This window comes from Sapajus apella, unplaced genomic scaffold (assembly GCF_009761245.1).
Source record: "Sapajus apella isolate SASKATOON/1434 unplaced genomic scaffold, GSC_monkey_1.0 scaffold80, whole genome shotgun sequence".
Taxonomy (NCBI): domain Eukaryota; kingdom Metazoa; phylum Chordata; class Mammalia; order Primates; family Cebidae; genus Sapajus; species Sapajus apella.
Genome location: NW_022437020.1, coordinates 8,128,550 through 8,147,855, shown reverse-complemented (window position 1 = coordinate 8,147,855; position 19,306 = coordinate 8,128,550). Strand labels below are relative to the sequence as shown.

General features: G+C 36.8%; 1 protein-coding gene across 11 annotated transcripts in view; it reads right to left on the bottom strand.

Annotated features, from left to right (window-relative positions):
• Positions 1 to 19,306, bottom strand: part of MEF2A (myocyte enhancer factor 2A) — a 138,287-nt gene that overhangs the window by 8,633 nt on the left and 110,348 nt on the right. For 8 of the 11 annotated variants that reach the window (XM_032252845.1, XM_032252839.1, XM_032252851.1 and 5 more), the window contains exons 7-9: positions 17,489 to 17,676; positions 4,448 to 4,471; positions 993 to 1,119 (exon numbers count right to left, since the gene is read on the bottom strand). In XM_032252845.1, coding sequence (XP_032108736.1) covers positions 993 to 1,119; positions 4,448 to 4,471; positions 17,489 to 17,676 — 339 coding nt within the window. The remainder of the gene's footprint in view (positions 1 to 992; positions 1,120 to 4,447; positions 4,472 to 17,488; positions 17,677 to 19,306) is intronic. The other 3 variants (XM_032252849.1, XM_032252847.1, XM_032252848.1) reach the window with 1 other exon arrangement.

Here is a 19,306-nt window from a genome sequence, read left to right as displayed (position 1 = left end):
AGCTGCAGTCAGCAGTTGAAAAGTACTGTGCCAAAGCATTTACCCTGAAGGCTCACATCAGCGAGCTTTACCACAGTCTTCTTATGGCGCTTATGAGAATCATAAAAGAATGACTTCTCTGCATTGCAGTCTCTGAGTAATTGGCAATGCAGAATTTATTGCCTTCTTCCTCTGAAGCATCAGGCGTTTGGCTCCAGCCGATGAGAAAGTGAAACCACATGTGTTTTCTGCTCCTTCTTCGATTGAATTTAAACAAAACCAGCTGCCCTCAATTCTCCATACAGCCTGCTTGGCTAAAAGCACTGCTGCAATCACTGTAATATTCTTAAACTTTTCTATTACAATGCCAAATCAGGGTATTTTAAGACAAAATGCCTAAAAAAACATAAATGAAGGAAAAGATCCTCTCAAAGACAAAGTGGCTGGCTCTGAGGAGAAACCAGAACAGTCCCTGTTTTGCACCCCCGGCGCAAATGACATGGATCAAGCTAGTGGTTACAGGGAGGAAAACAGCCCGCCAGACACAGCCAAGCATCGGCCGCCTCCTGAAGTCTCAGGTTCAAAGGGATTCATGTCTTTCCCAAAGCAGGTTAACACAGCATAAAGACAAACGTCTTATTTTAAAAGCCTGGAAGAGTGTGATATTGTATAAAGAGAAACTACATCGACAATACTCAACAACAGGCTACTACACTCTTGGCTTGATGCATGCCACCACTTTGATATCATCTACATGGGCTTTTTGTCAGGGGAAAGTGAAAGTTCACACTGGAGAAGCAGAAATAACTTACTTAACTCATTACACCATCAGTATTTTTTTTTTGTAATTCTTTTCAAGGCTAGCACACGTTAAAAAATACATCCTAATTTAAATCTAAAAAACTAGCAGTAGTTTATTTCAATAAACATACTTTAAAAAAAATCACAAAAGCACACGCTGATCACAAAACAGAGAGCAGAAAAACCCATGGACGGCACCAAAGCAGGCTCACCAGTGTTGTAGGCAGTCGGCATTGCTGAGTACACAAGTCCCTGCGGAGGCAAGCTTGGGGTTGTCACAGACACGACTGGGGTAGCAAGAGGCTGAGTGGCTTGAGAACTGCTTATCCTTTGGGTATTCTGTGAGACAGCAAAAAAGAGACAAAGTGTTCTTATGTGGCATTTATGTTTACTTAAAAATAACTTTCGATTTAAAAGTGACATTTTTCATAGTTTTATATGAATGTCATTTTCTGAAGCAGTGATGTGAAAACTTCAAAAATACTAGTGGGAATAACTAAATACTTAATTTGAAGGGACATATTTTTACATCAATTATTTCTCTTTTTAAAATAGTTTGCTAATGTCAGACACACCATGTTAAAATAGGAACTTAATGTTATGGGCATTAACACTTCCATGCATTAGCACAAAATGAAATACATGTAGTTTTTAAATACCGATGATGGCAAAGGTCATCTGTATATACAGGGAATGTAAGTCTATATGAGTATAGGAATCAAAACTACTTTTCTTTGCAGCATTTATGTGTTAACGTGGTTTGAAGTCATGGCTTATTGAGTGCAGCTTGTATTCTTATTCCTCTCCGATCTTGCAGTTGATCTATTTTTTTAACAACAGATTCAGATATGTATCTCTTCACAGTCTCCTGGACTGCAGGAGAGGCTTTGAGTAGAGAGTTTTGAATCAAGACAGCTGACAGGGCTATGGATGGGGCAAATTAAATGACTGCCAGCTGGATGCATCTATGTGGTATCCTATCCATGTTGGGAATGGATAACAAATTTCAACTACTAAATAATCCAGTTAGTTTAAGATAGTCTTGTCCTTAATGTGTAGGACTATGACAGAACCAGTTTCTCACCATTCTGGCTTAAGGTAAGTTTTCCAAAATCAAAGATCAGAGGAACACAACAGACTCTGTATCACTAGCACACAAGAAGGCCACAGCACAACTCACATTTATGTTTTTTATAAATTATCATGTTACGGCCTGATAATTGACATTCAGGAGTCTGAGCTGAATCAGTAAAGTATAATTCAGTGCCTTTGAGATTATGAAGAGTTAGAATGTGATTCCATTTTCTCCATCACATTTTCCAAAAGGGTACATCAGACAAAGGTCTTTGGCTAGATCTAGACACTTACAAACATTTGATGAGGATCCTGATCAGAGTATATTTCTTTTTAATTTCTATTTTCTATCCTAGGTTAGAAGACATTAGAAAGATCATGTGCATGTGGATGTAGTGTCTGAGTTTCTGTCCCAGATTCACCATTTCCTAAGCATTGGGAAAATCATCTAACCTCTCTGAACCTCTTCATTGTCAAACAGAGAACATACAGCAATCTTTGTCCTGGCTGCCTTGCACGGCTACTGTGAGAATCAAATGAGGTTATTATGTTAGAAGTGCTTTCATAACTGAAGTACTACACAAATATAAGATAGTATCCTTAAATTATTGTCCCAAGAAACCCTCTGACCCCAAATTTCTACATAACTGGTGGGGGGAATATGATACATATTTTTATTCCTTCTAATCCATAGCCTATTTTACCGGAGCTTTCATGAAGTCAAGTTGTTCTAGCATTGCCTGGCTTCTAAAGCAATCTCTGTGGCTGGTCTTAACAGTACAGTCTTTAGTGCAGGCCCCAGGGCACCTGTCCTTCCGCACTTTGGATCAGAGTCATCCACGATTGTATTTTAGAGCTTAAGCCAATTTGAACAACTAAGTTCTAACAGAATGTGCTTCTGATTATATTTTGGTTCTGATCTATAAAGTTCTGCATTTTTAATTGATTATAGAGTCTCAAGCTTAAGTTTTAAAGAATATAAATGGCTGTTTATAAGTTTTCAGATATGTATTTTAAAGTCTTCAAGAACCTAATATATTTATCTCCAAGGTTCTGTAATTATAGATGTACTTTGAGGAATGTGGAAAATCAATGTATGCCAATTGGGAATATATTTTAGTTTCAGTATCAAGTTTACAAATTTAACGAGTTTTTGAGATAGAGATCTACTTTGGACTTAATTTCTTCTTTCATATTTGGTCTGGAACTTCAAAAGTCAAATGACTAGGTCCAAGAATACAGTATGAGATAGTTCATCTTGGACCCTACCTACTCCATGGCACCAACTTCATGGCAAACTCCTGGCATGTCTTCAAAGACAGGATAACAATAAGACTTCAAATACGGGTACTACTCAACTAAGCTCCTAATCTCAATGGCACCGAGTTCTGTAAGAGTAAGTGATTTTCAGAACCACTAGAGGGCAACATAGTGCTAGATAAATCATGGAAGCATTCATACATAACTCCTTAAACAGTGAGGTCTAACCTAAGGTGAATTATTTTAGCTTGAATTATAAACTCCCATTTACTAATCATTATTGTATCATTAAGTAAACTGTTTCTCCAAAAGACATTCATAATGTAATTCAAAACATTTGAAGGTGACTAGAATATTTTAGTTGGCCAATACAAAACTACATCCAAAACTGAGTGATCACAAAGCTAAAGAAAGAACAATCTCGTAGTTTAAGGAGAACAACCTTATTTGAAAAGAAAACGAAGTGTGCAAAACACACCAGCATGCATAAACATGAAGTAACAAACCAACGATGCCTTTCTCCCCCATGCTTTCATGCACTTAACCCTTGTCCATGCTATAAAACAACATTTTCAAGTCTTTATTCCCCTTAAAGAACTTAGCAGCTGACTTTGCAATTACATGACTCCTGTGAGGTTTCAGTTTTAGTTACCACAGAAAAAATAGATCAACTGCAGGTTGCTTTTAGTCAAGTTTATTTTCTAGAGGAAAAGCCAACAGAAAACGTTTGTTTTGGAAAAAGGGCAATAGTTGCTTTTAAGAACAGAGCATTTCTGAGAGTAAAGTAAATTTATATACATTCAATTACAGACATTCCTTTTAGTAAACAGGGAACCCCCTTGTGGTTCAGGCTGTATCGTGCAGGATGAAGTAATTCCAACTCTGAAAAAAGTGACCTCACCAAAAATGATGTAATCTTTTTGAAAGAAAAAGAAACAACACAACATCGTGTGTTACAATCTGAGGAACTTGGAGGGTGAAGTCATTTTCTAAAAATATTTCAATAATTTGGAGAGCTATATAAGGTATTTTGTATCTTTCCTTAAAAAAAACATTTAACAAGTATCCTATGCTCATGGACAGCTACTGTTTTTAAAGGCTCTATTCCAACGTTCCCTCCAACAAATAAAATGGGTCAAAATATACAATTATAAATAAAAAAATTAGAGTCTGTAGTACCAGTAGATTGCTTTAGTATTCAAACTGTTTGAATAGTTTTTAAAAAGAAAAAAATTGGTATAACAAAGGGAACATTGGTTAGATAAGAACATTTAAGAGAATTAGTACTTTCTATGTCTTTTTCAACTTCCTTCAAGCAGAAACCCACACTCACCAACTCCAATTCCTCTTCCTCCGACTGTACTCAGCACATAAGAGGGATAAGAGAGTTACTAAGACGGTTGGTACTCACAAACAAAATATTTTTTTAGAAAAACATCATTCAGACATTAGCAGTTGTCTGGAACTCTAAAGAAATGATTATATACACAACAGACAGACATATAAATTACTTATTGTCTCTATACTTGATTTTTCAAAAGAATATTTCTTTTAAATTCTCTAGGGCCAGTATTCAAAGACACCCTCCTCCCCCAACTTGGTCTGCTCTTATGCTGGCCTATCCTATACACAATCATGCTACCGCAACAGTATTTAAAAGGGGTTCCTCATCATGATATCAATCTGTATTTGGAACTTTGAGAATACTAACTCTGCACCTGTAACTCTGCTTTTTGGTTGTTGTTTTTTTTGAGATGGAGTTTTCCTCTTGTTGCCCAGGCTGGAGTGCTGGAGTGCAATGGTGTGATCTTGACTAACCATAACCTCCGCCTCCCGGGTTCAAACAATTCTCCCACCTCAGACTCCCAAGTAGCTGGGATTACAGGCATGCATGCACCACCACGCCCAGTAATTTTAATAGAAACGGGGTTTCTCCATGTTGGTCAGGCTGGTCTCAAACTCCCAACCTCAGGTGATCCACCCACATCAGCCTCCCAAAGTGCTAGGATTACAGGCATGAGCCATCAAGCCTGGCCAACTCTGTATCTTAATCATCCTATTATTACCCCACCAGATGATGTATGTTCATTTATCTCCTACTAAATTCTGCCTCTTGGCAGGCAAAAAACTGCTGTATGTTTTATTTCCCACAGGAATTAGCACAGTGCTATAAAACAAGAATACAAACACTGTTCATAAATACAAGAGTTTTAAATACCAGTTTTATATATGTTTATCATTTGCAAATATAGTGTTCATGTGGATAAAATGACTCCAATGGAGAAAAACCACATATTTGAAGAAAATGAGACTGGTAGAGAAATGAATTCATAACCCATGTAAAGAAAAGCAATGAGGCCAGGTGCAGTGGCTCACATCTGTAATCCCAGCACTTTGGGAGGCTGAGGCAGGTGGATCAGGAGGTCAGGAGTTCAAAAGCAGCCTGGCCAAGATGATGAAACCCTGTCTCTACAAAAACTACAAGAATTAGCTGGGCGTGGTGGCAGGTGCCTGTAATCCTAGCTACTCGGGAGGCTGAGGCAGGAGAATCACTTGAACCTGGGCGGCACAGGTTTCAGTGAGCTGAGATCGTGCCACTGCACTCCAGCCTGGGTGACAGCGTGAGACTCTGTTACAAAAGAAAACAAAACATTTTTGCTCCCTTTCTCTGTAACATTTAGAAAATATTAATATGCTAGAAACAGTCTAATCAGTTTTCAGTTTTTCTCACTTCAATAAGTTAAGCTTCTCTGTCAATCTGTGAAAAGTGTCGTTGTAAGTGCCATTGATACATGAAGCCCTAATCTGGAAGGAGGTTTCTTTGTAAATGGTGTAAATTAGGTGGGACCAATTACTTACTCTGAAAAACAATCACATGATCTATAACTGCTATCTCCAATGTGGGCAAGATGTTATTCAACTGTTTTGTTATAGATATCTTTACATACCTCCAAACACAAGGTACACATCAAAATATTATACTGTCAAACACTATAGCTGTGTATGTGTAAAACATATAGTTTTCACTTTAACGTACATGAGTAAGCATGTAAATAGTTCATGACACCTTTTGAATTTTCCATGGAGATGCTTCATGCTCTCCTAAACAACAATCAGACATAACTTTACAACTGCTCAATGCTTAAATGTAGTTTGTCTTTAAATTGGCAGTTTACTAACAATTCTTATAAACATATTTTTGTGCCTTATATGATATTTTTTGTAGTTTATTTCTGAAAGACAGTAGTAAGCATTTCATATCTAGTACCAGAAAGGTGAGCTACACGACTATCCTCAATTCTATTTTTTCTTGGCTCTCTTTTGGGGTATATTTCTTTGTTATCCATTTATATATGCATTTTAAACTTTTTATTCTGAAATAATTTTAGACAGCATCTCAGAGAGCTCCCTCACATCTCACTCAGCTTTCCGCAATGTTAACATCACAAGGAAATACAATGCAGTTGTCAAAACTAACAAAAATAACACAGTGCCAATTAAAGCTTTGGACTTGACTTGGATTTTGCCAGTCTTTCAACTGCTATTCTTTATTCCTGACACAGGATCAGATCCTGGATTCCACATGTCTGTAGTTGTCATGTCTCCTTAGTCTCCTCTGGTCTGTGACAGTTCCTCAGTCTTTCCTTTTCATGACCTTTAAATTTTCTGGAAAAAGTGCTTATCAGGTATCTTATAGAGTGTCTCTCAATTTGGGTCTGATTTTCATTCATAATCAGATAGAGGAGCATGGACTTTTGCAAGAATACCACAGGGAGACGCAGCCTTCTTAGCAATATCATATTGGAAGGCACATGTTGTCTTTATGTTCCATTACTGGTGATGTTAATTAACCTTGATCTTCCGGTTAAGGCAGAGTTTTCCAGGATTCTCTAATTTCCAATTCTCTGATTTTTCCCTTTTTAAGAAACAAGTATGTGGGAAGAGATACTTTGAGACTATGCAATACGGTTTTCACTTAAACTTTCTGCCCACTTATGTTAGCATTTATCCACTGACCTTGCCTGCAACAATTACCATTGTATTGTGTTCTAATGGTGATTTACTATCTCTCATTCTTTCTACATTTATTAATTAGTTATTTTCCAAGGAAGAATTATCCCTTTCCCCTTGTTTATTCAATCATTTATTTATACCAGTAATGGACTCTGTTTTTCATTCCCTGGGCTATAAATACTATAGTTATTTGTTACTCAAATTGTTCTAGTTTTGGTCATTGGAAACTCTTTTGAAAGGCCAGCTCCCATGACTTTTGATATGCACTTTCTCAACCTCTGACAACTTTGGCTCATCCCGTTTCCCTGCCCCAGATCTACAACAAACCATTTTTTCCAAGCAGCCCTGGTTCCTTAGATTAGAAAATGGCATTCAAAAACTAAAATCTGAGCACCAGGTATGTTCAGCCTACTGTGTGTTGTCTCACAGACCTCTCAGCAAACAGAGCTAGGAAATATATGATGCATACTAGTTCATATGTACACGCATCTGTACCTTTTTTGTGTGTGACAGGGTCTCGCTATGTCACCCACGCTGAAGTGCAGTGGTACAATCACGGGCCAATGCAGCCTAGGCTTCCTGGGCTCAAGCAATCCTCTCACCTCAGCCTCCCGAGTAGCTGGGACTACAGACACATGCTATCACGCCTGGCTAAGTTTTGTATTTTTAGTAGAGACAAGGTTTCCCAATGTTGGCCAGGCTGGTCTTGAACTCTCGAGCCCAACATCCATCCACCTCAGCCTCCCAAGTGCCGGGATTATAGGCCTAAGCCACCATGCCCACCCAGATGCATATATATTTCTGTATCCATCTACGTGTGGGGTGTGTGTGTGTGTGTATAAAAACTCATACTGAATCCTACAACTGTAACCCTGAAACATCAGGCTCATTCTAGACTCCCACCCCCACACCTCCTTGGTTATCTGCAGCTTTCTCCTCCAACCATGAGAAACCTGGGTTCCTTTATCTACCATGTCCACATTTTCATTTATATATTTATTTTATTTATATGTTCAACCCTTTGGGTGTTCGTGTATGTGAGGGATGAATTTACCATCTAGAGTACAGTGATTTGCTACAATTTTGTTGGTCTCTAACCTTACAGTATCCAGTCAAAACAGTTTCCAAATTTACTCAGACCAGGCCCTTTCTTCTTTAGCCCTTCAATATCATCATGTTACTCATCTGTAATGAAGTTATATTCATGTGTAACAATATGCATTCCATCTTGGGCTCCCCTGGAATTACTTTTTAATAGATTGCATTTAAGAAAAAAAAATCACTCTTTGGATATACATTTTAATGAGTTTCAAGGAACAGTACCTTTCGCAGATGCATCTAACAATACAGCATCACACAGATTAGTTCATCACCTCGAAAACTCCCTCATACTATTTCTTTGTAGTCAACCCTGTCTCCATAGGCAGTGAGTTTTGCATTTTCCAGAATGAAATACAGATGGAATCATACACTACTGTAGAGTTTTAGATCTGGCTTCTTTTATTTAGCAAAATTCACTTAGGATTCATCCATATTGCTGTGTGAATAAACAGTTTATTGCTGAGTAGCATTTCTTTATATGGGTGTACAGTGTTTATCCAATCATCTGTTGAAGAACACTTGGGTTACTTTCAGTGTTTCACAATTACGAAAGATACAGAATTAAGTACAGTTTTCAATTCATGTGCATAAATACTCTAGGAGTGGCATTACTGGATTACAGCAAGCATTTATTATTATTATTATTTTAAAAATTTCTAAGACAGGGTCTTGTGTTGCCCAGGCTGGTCTTGAGCTCCTCGGCTCAGGCAATCTTTCTGCCTTGGCCTCCCAAAGTGCAGGGATTATATAGGCATGAGCCACCCTGCCTGGCCAGCAAGCATATATTTAGATTCATAAGAAGTTGATCAACTCTTAAAAATGGCCATATCATTTTGCATTCCAAGCATATATGAGAGACTTTTTGCTTCACATCCTCAACAGCATTTCCAGTTTTTGGATTTTCTTAAATTTAAATTTTAGCCATTCTACTGGATGTGTATGTAGTTGTGTCTCATTAGGTTTTCATTTTCAATTCCCTAAGACCTAATAATATTAAACATATTTTCATACACTTATTTGCCATCCATGTATCTTCTTTTTGAAGGAGCTGTTCAGACCTTGTGCCCTTTTAAGAAACTGACTTGTTATGTTTTCTTACTGCTGGGTTTTAAGACTTCTTAAAATGCTCTAGATAGGAACTCTTTATTGTATATGTGACTTCAAAGTATTTTCTTCTAATCTGTAGGTCATCCTGTTATTCTCCGAACAGTGCCTCTCACAGAACAAAACTTAAATTCTGACAATCTCCAGTACGTCAATTTTTTTTTTTTTTTAATGGATCCTGCTTTTGGTGTTGGATTTTCTCCTCTAAATTTCAGTTTCCTGTTTTAAATTTGGGTCTATGATCCATTTGTAGTTAATTTTTTGAATGAAGTTTGAGTTATTATCAAGTGGGTTTTTTTTTATTTTGTGTGAATGTAGAATTGTTTCAACACCATTAGTTGTAACAACCATCCTTTCTTTATTGAACTGCCTTACTACCTTTGCCAAAAATCCAGCTGAATATACATGTATAGGTCTAAATTTTCTGGGCTGTTTTGATCCCTGATTATGTGCCCATCATTCTGTCAATATCACACTTTCTTGATTACTATAGCTTTGTAGTAGGTCTTGAACCCAAGTCGTAAGAGTCTTTATTTTGTTCCATCTTAAGATCATTCTGGCTATTGTAGTTCCTTTGTCTTTACCTATATATTTTACAATTGGCTTATTAATGTCTATAAAAAAGCTTGCTAGGATTTTTATTGCAATTGTGTTTAATCTACAGTTTGATTTGGGAAGAAATGACATCTTGACAATACCGAGTCTTCAAATCCATTAACACGATATATCTATTCATCTAGGTCTTCTTTTATTTCTTTAATCAGTGTTTTGCAGTTTTCAATATACAGACTATGTACATCTTTTGTCAGAACTGTACCAAGATGCTTCTTTTCTTTCCTTTATTTGGGATGCTTTTTTTTTTTTTTTTTTTAATTTTAAATTCCAATTGTTCACTGCTGACATATAATCAATTTTTATATAATAACTTTGTACCTTGTAACCTTGCTAAACTCATTGATTGCTCCCAGGAGATTTTTGTAATTTCTTTATACATCTCTACATGAAAGAACGTATCTTATGTGAATAGAGACAGTTTAATTTCTCTCTTCCCAATATGTATGCATTTTATTCATTTATTTTTGCCTAACTGTACTGGCTAGGACTTTTACTACCATGATGCATACGACTGGTGAGAAAAAAATATCATTACCTAGCTCCAAATACTAGAAGACTGAATGCTTTCCCCTTATAAAGTATTTTAGCTGTATATTTTTTTGCAGATGTTCTTTATTAAGTTCCCTTCTATTCCTAGTTTGATGAGAGTTTTTTTTTTTTTAAATCGTAACTAGATGTTGAATTGTTACCATTGTGATTATACTGATGAATTTTCAAATGTAGACTCAGCCTTACATTCCTGGCATAAAAACACAATGGTCTTGGTATATTATCCTTTTTATATATTGCTCAATTTACTAATTTTTTACTGAGGATTTTTGTGTCAAGAGTTCATGAGGAATGTGGATTGATTTGCAGGTTTTTTTTTTTCTTGTGTTGCCTTATTTTGGTTTTACACTGGGGTAAGGCTGATCTAAAAAAATAAGTTGGAAGGTTTTCTCTCCTAATTTTTTCTGAAAGAGACTGTATAAAACTGATATCACTTCTTTCTTAAATGTTTGGTAGAATCTGCCAGTTAAATCATATGGGTCTGGAGTTTTCTTTTGTGAAAGGTTTTTAAACTAGAAATTTGATTTTTAAAATAGTTACTATCCAAGTTAACTATCTATTCTTCAATGAGTTTAGTAGTTCCTTGGTAGTTTCTATCTTTCAAAGAATTTGCCCATTTCATCTAAGCTATTAAATCTATTGCAACAGATGCTTATAGTACTCTTTTAGTGTCTTTTGAGTAATATATCTGCTCATATTTTTGATACTGAAAACCTGGGTCTTCTCTTTTTCATTGGTCAGCTTGGATATAAGTTTGTCAATTTTATTGATCTTTTTTAAAAAAAAGTTTTTGGTTTGCTTTTCTTTGTTTTCCTGTTTTAAATTCATTAACTTCTGCTCTTTACTTTTTCCTTTCTTCTGCTTGATTTGGGTTAAGTTCACTCTTCTTCCTTGAGTTTCTTAAGGTAAAAGCTTAGATTGCTGATTTTGGATCTTTCTTTTCCAACACAGGCATTTGCTGCTATAAATCTCTCATCATCACTACTCTAGTTGGGCCCCAAAATTCTGGTGCTGTATTTTCATTTTCAGCTACATGTATTTTTAAATTTCCTTTGAGATTTCTTCTCTGGTCCATGGTTATTTTAAAATATGTTATTTAATGTCTAAATACATGGCAGTTTTCCCACTATCTTTCTGTTACTGATTTTTTGTTTGATTTCATTACAGCCAGAGAATATAATATGTATGATTTCAGTTCACTGAAATTTGCCAAAGTTTGTTTCTTGGCACAGAATATGGTCTATCTTGGTGAATGTTCCATGTGCACTTGGGAAAAATGAGTGTTCTGCTGTTGTTGAGTGATGTGTTCTATAAATGTATCTTAGGTCATGTAGGTTGAGTGTTGCTCAGATCATCTAGATCCTTACTAATTTTCCTGCCTACTTCGTCTATCAATTACTGAGAGGGATGCTGAAGTCTCCAACTACAATTGTGAATTTTTCTATTCACCTTTTAATTCTATCAGTCTTTACTTCATGTATTTTAAAGGTTGCTATTAGGTGCATATACATTAAAGTCAGTTATTTCTTGGAAAGTGGACTATGTCACATCCCTCTTTATCACCAATAGTTTCCCTTGTTGTGAAGCCTACATTGTCTGAAATTAATAGGTCTGCTTTAGCTTTCGTTTTGGTTAGTGTTTACAATGGTAAATTTTCTCCATTCTTTTACCTATGTCTTTATATTTATAGTGGATTTCTTGTAGTCAGCATATTATTTGGTTTGTGCTTTTTTTTTTTTTTTTTTTTTTTTTTTTTTTTTTTTTTTTTTTTTTTGAGACAGAGTTTTGCTCTTGTTGCCCAGGCTGGAGTGCAATGGCATTATTTCAGCTCATTGCAACCTCTGCCTCCTGGGTGAAGCAATTCTCCTGCCTCAGCCTCCCGAGCAGCTGGGATTTACAGGCACCTGTCACCACACCTGGCTAATTTTGTATTTTTAGTAGAGACGAGGTTTCTTCATGTTGGTCAGGCTGGTCTGGAACTCCTGACCTCAGGTGATCTGCCCACCTCAGCCTTCCAAAGTGCTGGGATGATAAGCGTGAGCTACCTCATTGCTTTTTAAGAAAAACACACAAATCTGACAATCTTTTAACTGACTGTGTTCTCACCACATTCAATGTGATTACTTACATGACTGGATTATAAGTTACCATTATCTTGCTTTTTGTTTGCCTTCTTTTCTCCCATTTCTTGGGCTACTTAGAACATTTTTTATATTTCTATTTTATCTCTTCTATTGACTTATTTATACCTCTTTTAAAGTTTTCTTCTATAGTTACACTAGGGTTTACAATATATATACATCTTTAGTTACTTAGATTTCAACTTTAAATAATATTTACATCATGTGTAGAGGCAATTTCTCCCTCCCACCTTTTGTTGTCATATTTTACCTTTACAGGTGCTAGAGAAACAAAATATACTGTTACTATTTTTGCCTTATATAGACAGATACCTTTTGGAGCAATTAAAAAGAGGGAAAGCACTCGGATCTTGGTTCCTTTATTCTCTATAAAAATAAATGTTCCTTGGAGAAATGCCTCATTCCAGGACTGGGACAGAAAATATACAAGATGAGCCTAGAGCATATTATAGTGCCAGAAAATAAAAAAGTACCCACTCCCCCTGAAAAAAACCCACAAAAATAAGGTTATATCAAAGGGACACAGGAATCAAGTGAATAGCCCTCAAAAACTAAAGCTAGAACAAAGCAACAGAAAAAAGTGGTATTGCATTGCATTATAAAACAAAGTATTAAAATAAATGTCCATGAGTCCATATTGATATAAATGGCTGAATAAATGAGTGAAAACAGATAAATCTCCTGAGTAGAAGAATTCCAAATAACTTATGTAGATATCCTTCTCTTAAGAAAGTGAAGCCTTAACTCCCCACTCCTTAAAAGTGTGGGCTGCAAATGGTAATTTTCTACCCAAAGGCTATAGTATGAAAAAGCGGGAGAAAGAGTAACTTTACAGAAAAGAAACCTGTTAAACACCTGTTAAACATCAGTGAGGTGACCAAATTAACATCAGCAATAGTTACGTGAGGTGACCAAATTAACATCAGCAATAGTTACGTCGATACAGATTGGTTATCCCAAATCTGAAAATCTGAAATGCTCCAAAATGCAAAACCTCTTGAGCACCAACATGACATTCGAATGTAGTACTCAATAGATCATTTTGAATTTCAGACTTCTGGATTTGGGATGTTCTACTTATTAGTATAAGGCACATATTCCAAAACCTGAAAAAATCTGAAATCTGGAACAACTCTGGTCCTGGGTATTTCAGATAAGAGATACTAAATGTAGTAGGCACTCTTGATATAATGTGATGAAAATGGCATCTTAAATCTATTGCCTACCTCCCTCAAACCAACAACCACAATCTAAGCATGAGAAAAACATCAGACAAATCTTAACTAGGAGGCATTCTACAAAAATACCTGACTAGTACTCCTCAAAACTATCAAGGTTGTTAAAGCAAGGAGTCTTAGAAACTCTCATAGTCAAGAGGCAGCTAAAGAGACATGATTACTAAATGTCTGGTACCCTGGATTAGATCCTAGAATAGAAAAAGACACAAGGTTAAAAATAAGTAAATTTGAATAAAGTGTGAACTACAGTTAATAATAACATATCAGTACTGGTTCAAGGGTTGTGACAAATATACTAATGTTAATAATAGAAAAAATTATGTGTGGGGTATATAAAAACTTTCTGTATGATCTTTGCAATCTTTCTATAAACCTAAAATTGTTCTAAAAATAAAAGGTTTATAAAACGTAGGAAAAAACAAACTTAATTATTTTATCTTCATTCGTTGCATTTCCACAGTTCATTTCTTTGGGTAGATGCAAATTTTTGCTGACATCACAGTCCACCTGGTGAAGGGCCTCCTTTAACATTTCTCGTAGAGTAGGTCTGCGGGCATAAATTCCCATAACTTTTGTTTGAGGAAGTCTTCACTTCTCCAAGGTATTTTTGGTGGGTAGAGAATTTTGGGGTGAGAAGAATTTTTTTAAAAATTCAGCACATTAAATAATGTTACTACTCCATTTTTCTTGCTTGCATAGTTTGTGAAGAAAAAAGTATGGTACTAATTCTTATCTTTGTTTTGCTGTATACAATGTATCTCTTCTCTGGCTAAGATTTTTCTCTTGATTTGCTTTTAGCAGTCTGAGAGTGAGTGAGAGTGTGGGTGCACGTGCATCTGTATGCAGGTGTGCGTGTGCCTTGGTAGTAATATTTATCCTATTTGGTACTGGTTATTATTTAAAATATTATTCCTCTTATGTGATACCATTTGATAAAGGCCCATAGCTGTTGGATACTTCATTCTGTTTTTTTTTTTTATTTTGTCTTGTTTTCATTCTTTCTCTTTGTATTTCAGCATGGGTAATTCCTACTAAAAGACCTACAGGTTTTTCCCTCCTGCTAAGCTATTAGTGAAAGACCCGAGTTAATTTCATTAGAAGCTGAACTGGGTTTGAGCCTTACTGTTGCTCTAGTTGCCATCAGGGCACCTACTACAAGCTTCACATCCCTGTGGAGGTGGGGATTTGCATGCCAGGTTTTCCCGAAGTGACTGCTCCACTCTCAGTTTTAAGTCATCCCCTCTCGTTGTGCCTCAGGCTGTGGCCTTCTCAGTCATCCTGCCACTCTCCTGGCATTGCTCCTTACCGAGCATGTCTTCCTATTCCTCTACCAGGTTGAGATATTTTGCCTCTTTGATTAAACAGGATTTAAACAGTGCCCTAAGAGTGATAATGTTTGTCGTTCATATCCTCACAGATTAAAGCTTTTGTTCCACATTAGTGAAAGAAGACAAAAAAGATACTGTAGTGGCTACTCTTCCCTTCTCCCAGTTCTATACCACAGCAAGACCTCTTCAGGAGCTTCTGAGCACTCCATGGAATTCATGGAGAAAAAAAGTCTACAAGGGAACACAGACTCACCCTGTGTTATACTGTGGCCCCAGGAGTTTCACACAGTTCTGTCAGTGTACACCTGGCCTCTAGCAATTCACCAATCACCCTAGCTTAATTAACTCTTACTATCTGTGTCTTGCCTAGTGCTCAAATGTCATCTCTCCCCACAGTACCTCTGACTCTGTAGCATCTGGGCCAGTTGGTTGCCCTGAAATCCCAGCACTATAATGGGTTCAAGGAAAACTATGAACTTTCTGTGTATCCAAGTTTGTTTTAATTGCAAGGCTGGGAGTGACCGTTTACAGATTTCTGTATCACCAAATAAAAAAGTACTTGTTATTTGACCTGGACTATAAGACTTAAAGAGATTTGATCCTAGCTCGATTTTGTACTACCTTGAACAAGTAATAACCGTTAACTCAATTTCCTCACCTTTACCTTGCAATGATCACATTGAAAATTAAATGAGACAATAAACAGATGAAGGTGTTTTGGAATCTATAAAGCATTATACAAATGTGGAATTATCATCTAAGCCTGGCAGCATCACTTTCACTTAGCAAAACGTCAAATGGTGAGTTTAGCAACTGCACAGCAGAGACAACGCCTGGCATATCATTTAGTGTGCTAACAGTCAAACAGTTGCTAAACTAATAAGTTTTAAAACTTGATTACATATTCTAGTTTTTTTCTACAAGAGGCTAAGGAGGATAAACATATTGTCCTGTTCTTTATAAATAGAGTTAACATTCAAAAACAAATGAGACCAGAACCCTAAAGCCACCATCAAGCAGTGGAAGGGAGGATACATGCATTCTTTATACAGTTAAATAGAAAGGTTGTTAGAGAAGGAATAAACAAAGAAAATTAATTGGAGAATAACTCACTCAAGTTTGTGTGCATTCTTCCCTATCCTACAATAGTTCTATGGTATTTAGATTTTTCTTTTTTTGAGACAGAGTCTTGCTCTGTCACCCGGGCTGGAGTACAGTGGTGCAATCTTGGCTGACTGCAACCTCTGCCTCCTGGGTTCAAGTGATTCTCCTGCCTCAGGCTCCTGAGTAGCTGGGATTACAGGAGCCCACTACCAAGCCTGGCTAATTTTTGTATTTTTAGTAGAGACAAGGTTTCACCATGTTGGCTAGGTTGAACTCCAGACCTCAGGTGATCTGCCCACCCCGGCATCACAAAGTGCTGGGATTACAGGCGTGAGCCACTGTACCCTACCTGGTATGTAGAATTTTCTAACAAAGATTTAGTGCTTCTCTCATAGAAAAGCATGTGTAATTGATTAATGAAAGTATACAAAGTACAGATAATAACTCATGTTTAATGCTTCTAGCCTGGTAAAATCAAAATTAAACATAATAATATCTCTGTATTTTACTTTTTAAAAATGGACTCAAAATGTGTTACATATTAATGGGATATATGTGAGTATTTGTTACATTCACAGAGTGGGTAATGATGAAGGTCAGGGTTTTCGGGGTATCTATTACCTTGAGTATTTATCCTATGTGTTTGGTACATTTCAAGTCCTCTGTTTTAGCAACTTTGAAATATACTCCATCTGCAATGTTGCTAACTATAGTTACCCTTCTCTCCTATCAAAAACAGGGGTATATTTGTTCTATCTAAGTGTATATTTTCACCCATGAATCAACCTCTCTTTATCCCCTCTCCCACCCACACACCCTTCCCAGGCTCTGCTATCATTCTATTCTCTATCTCCACAAGATCAATTTTTTTTAGCTTCTACATATAAGTGAGAACATGCAGTATCTATCTTTCTGTGCCGGGCTTATTTCACTTAACACAATAACCTCCAGTTCCACACATGTTCATATTTAGCTTTAATTTTAAATAACTGCTAAGCAAATTTCCATAATCTGATTTTTGTATCTGAAATAGACTTGTCTCTTCAAATGCTAATTTTGAATGGAAATATTCATTAGGAGTAGATGTAGATTCTACAGTGGCACAGAAAATTCCAAAGGAAGCTAGACTATGTATAAAACACGTGTTTTAAAAATGAGGTTGAAGAAAGGTTCAACTTACTAGTGGAGGCATCATGCCCTTGCTTGAAGGGGGGATGACAACTCGAAGATCTGGTTTTCTACTGTTCATTCCAAGATTACCACCACCTGGTGGAGGGGGAGACTTTGTAGGCATGACTTTGCCTAAACTATTTGCACCAGTAGCGCCAATCAAATTTGGAGAAGCTCTTGAGTTTACAAATCCATTTCCTGGGGGGAAAAATACCATTCAATAATGTGAGAAGAGTTATTAAAATACTTTAGAACAAACAAATCAAGTTTTCCCCAGTCCAAGTTGCAAATACATTTTACAATAAAACTCATTACAGGGCCTGTCGGGGGTGGGGGGCTTGGGAGGGGATAGCATTAGGAGAAATACCTAATGTAGATGACAGGGTGATGGATGCAGCAAACCACCATGGCATGTGTATACCTATATAACAAACTTGCACATTCTGCACATGTACCTTAGAACTTAAAGTAAAAAATTACAAAAAACCAACCTCATTAAAAAGTGGACAAAGGACATTAACACTTTTTCAAAGACACACATCATCCGAAATGCTTGGGACCAGAAGTGTTTCTGATTTTGGAATACTTGTATTACATACTTATGGGCTGAGCATCCCTAAATGTAAAAATCCAAAATCCTCCAATGAACACTCTTGAGAGTCACCTCAGTGCTCAAAATGTTTCAGATTTTAGAGCATTTTTTATTTGGGATACTCAACCTGTGGTAACTAATGAAGTATCTTTGGATACTTTAAAAATAAGCACAGAAAGACAAGCAAAGTCTGAGATACATATAAAGCTTAAGACTAATGATACTTGTTTTCCAGCATTACTACTTGGACTTACTGAGAGAGATTTAAAACACAGTACATTTCTGGCCAGGTGTGGTGGCTCATGCCTGTAATCCCAGCACTTTGAGAGGCCAAGGTGGGTGAATCACTTGAGGTCAGGTGTTTGAGACCAGCTTGGCCAACATGTTGAAACCTCGTCCCTACTAATAATACAAAAATTAGCCGGGTGTGGTGACGTGCAGCTGTGATCCCAGCTACTCGGGAGGCTGAGGCAGGAGAATCACTTGAACCAGGGAGGCAAAGGTTACAGTGAACCAAGATCGTGCCACTGCACTAGACTTGGTGACAGAGTAAAACTGTGTCTCAAAGAAACAAACAAACAAAAGACCACATTTCCAACAGGTCATCTCAAACAGGGGACTAAAATTATAGCGGTATTGTAGAAAATGACTGAGACCAGCCTAATCATTCACTCTTGTGATAGCAAAGGTGCTGCTACTACTAAGTTCCGAGTAGTGAACCAGGTATCAGAGCAGCTTAACTGCAGCGTTTCAGCACTCATTTCTAATGCCTCATTCTCACCAAGTACTTCTTCCTTACAGCTCTACTTCTACTGGTTGTGTTTCTTCAGCTTCATTAAGGTCCTTATTAAATACTTCTGATTTATCTCACTTTAATCATCTTATTCCTATTTTTAAACTTTCTCTAGCAGAACCTTTCATCTCTCTTGAATGAAATGAGGAAAAAGGCACATTGTGATGTATGCTCTGTGTATATATTTCTTTCGGGTACCAGTTGAGATATAAAATAAATATGAAAACATCCTGTTTTCATGAATACTGTAGTCAGTCATTCTACACCTTCCCATGTGTAGAAACCATGTGGACTGGGTGGAGCTGACTCTACTGCAACCCTCCCTCCAACCCACATTCCAGCCTGGGTGATAGAATTAACCCAATCAAACAAAGACAAAGAAAAAAGAATCAAAAAACAATAAGAAACAAAGCCTCCAAGAAATTTGGGATTATGCTAAACAG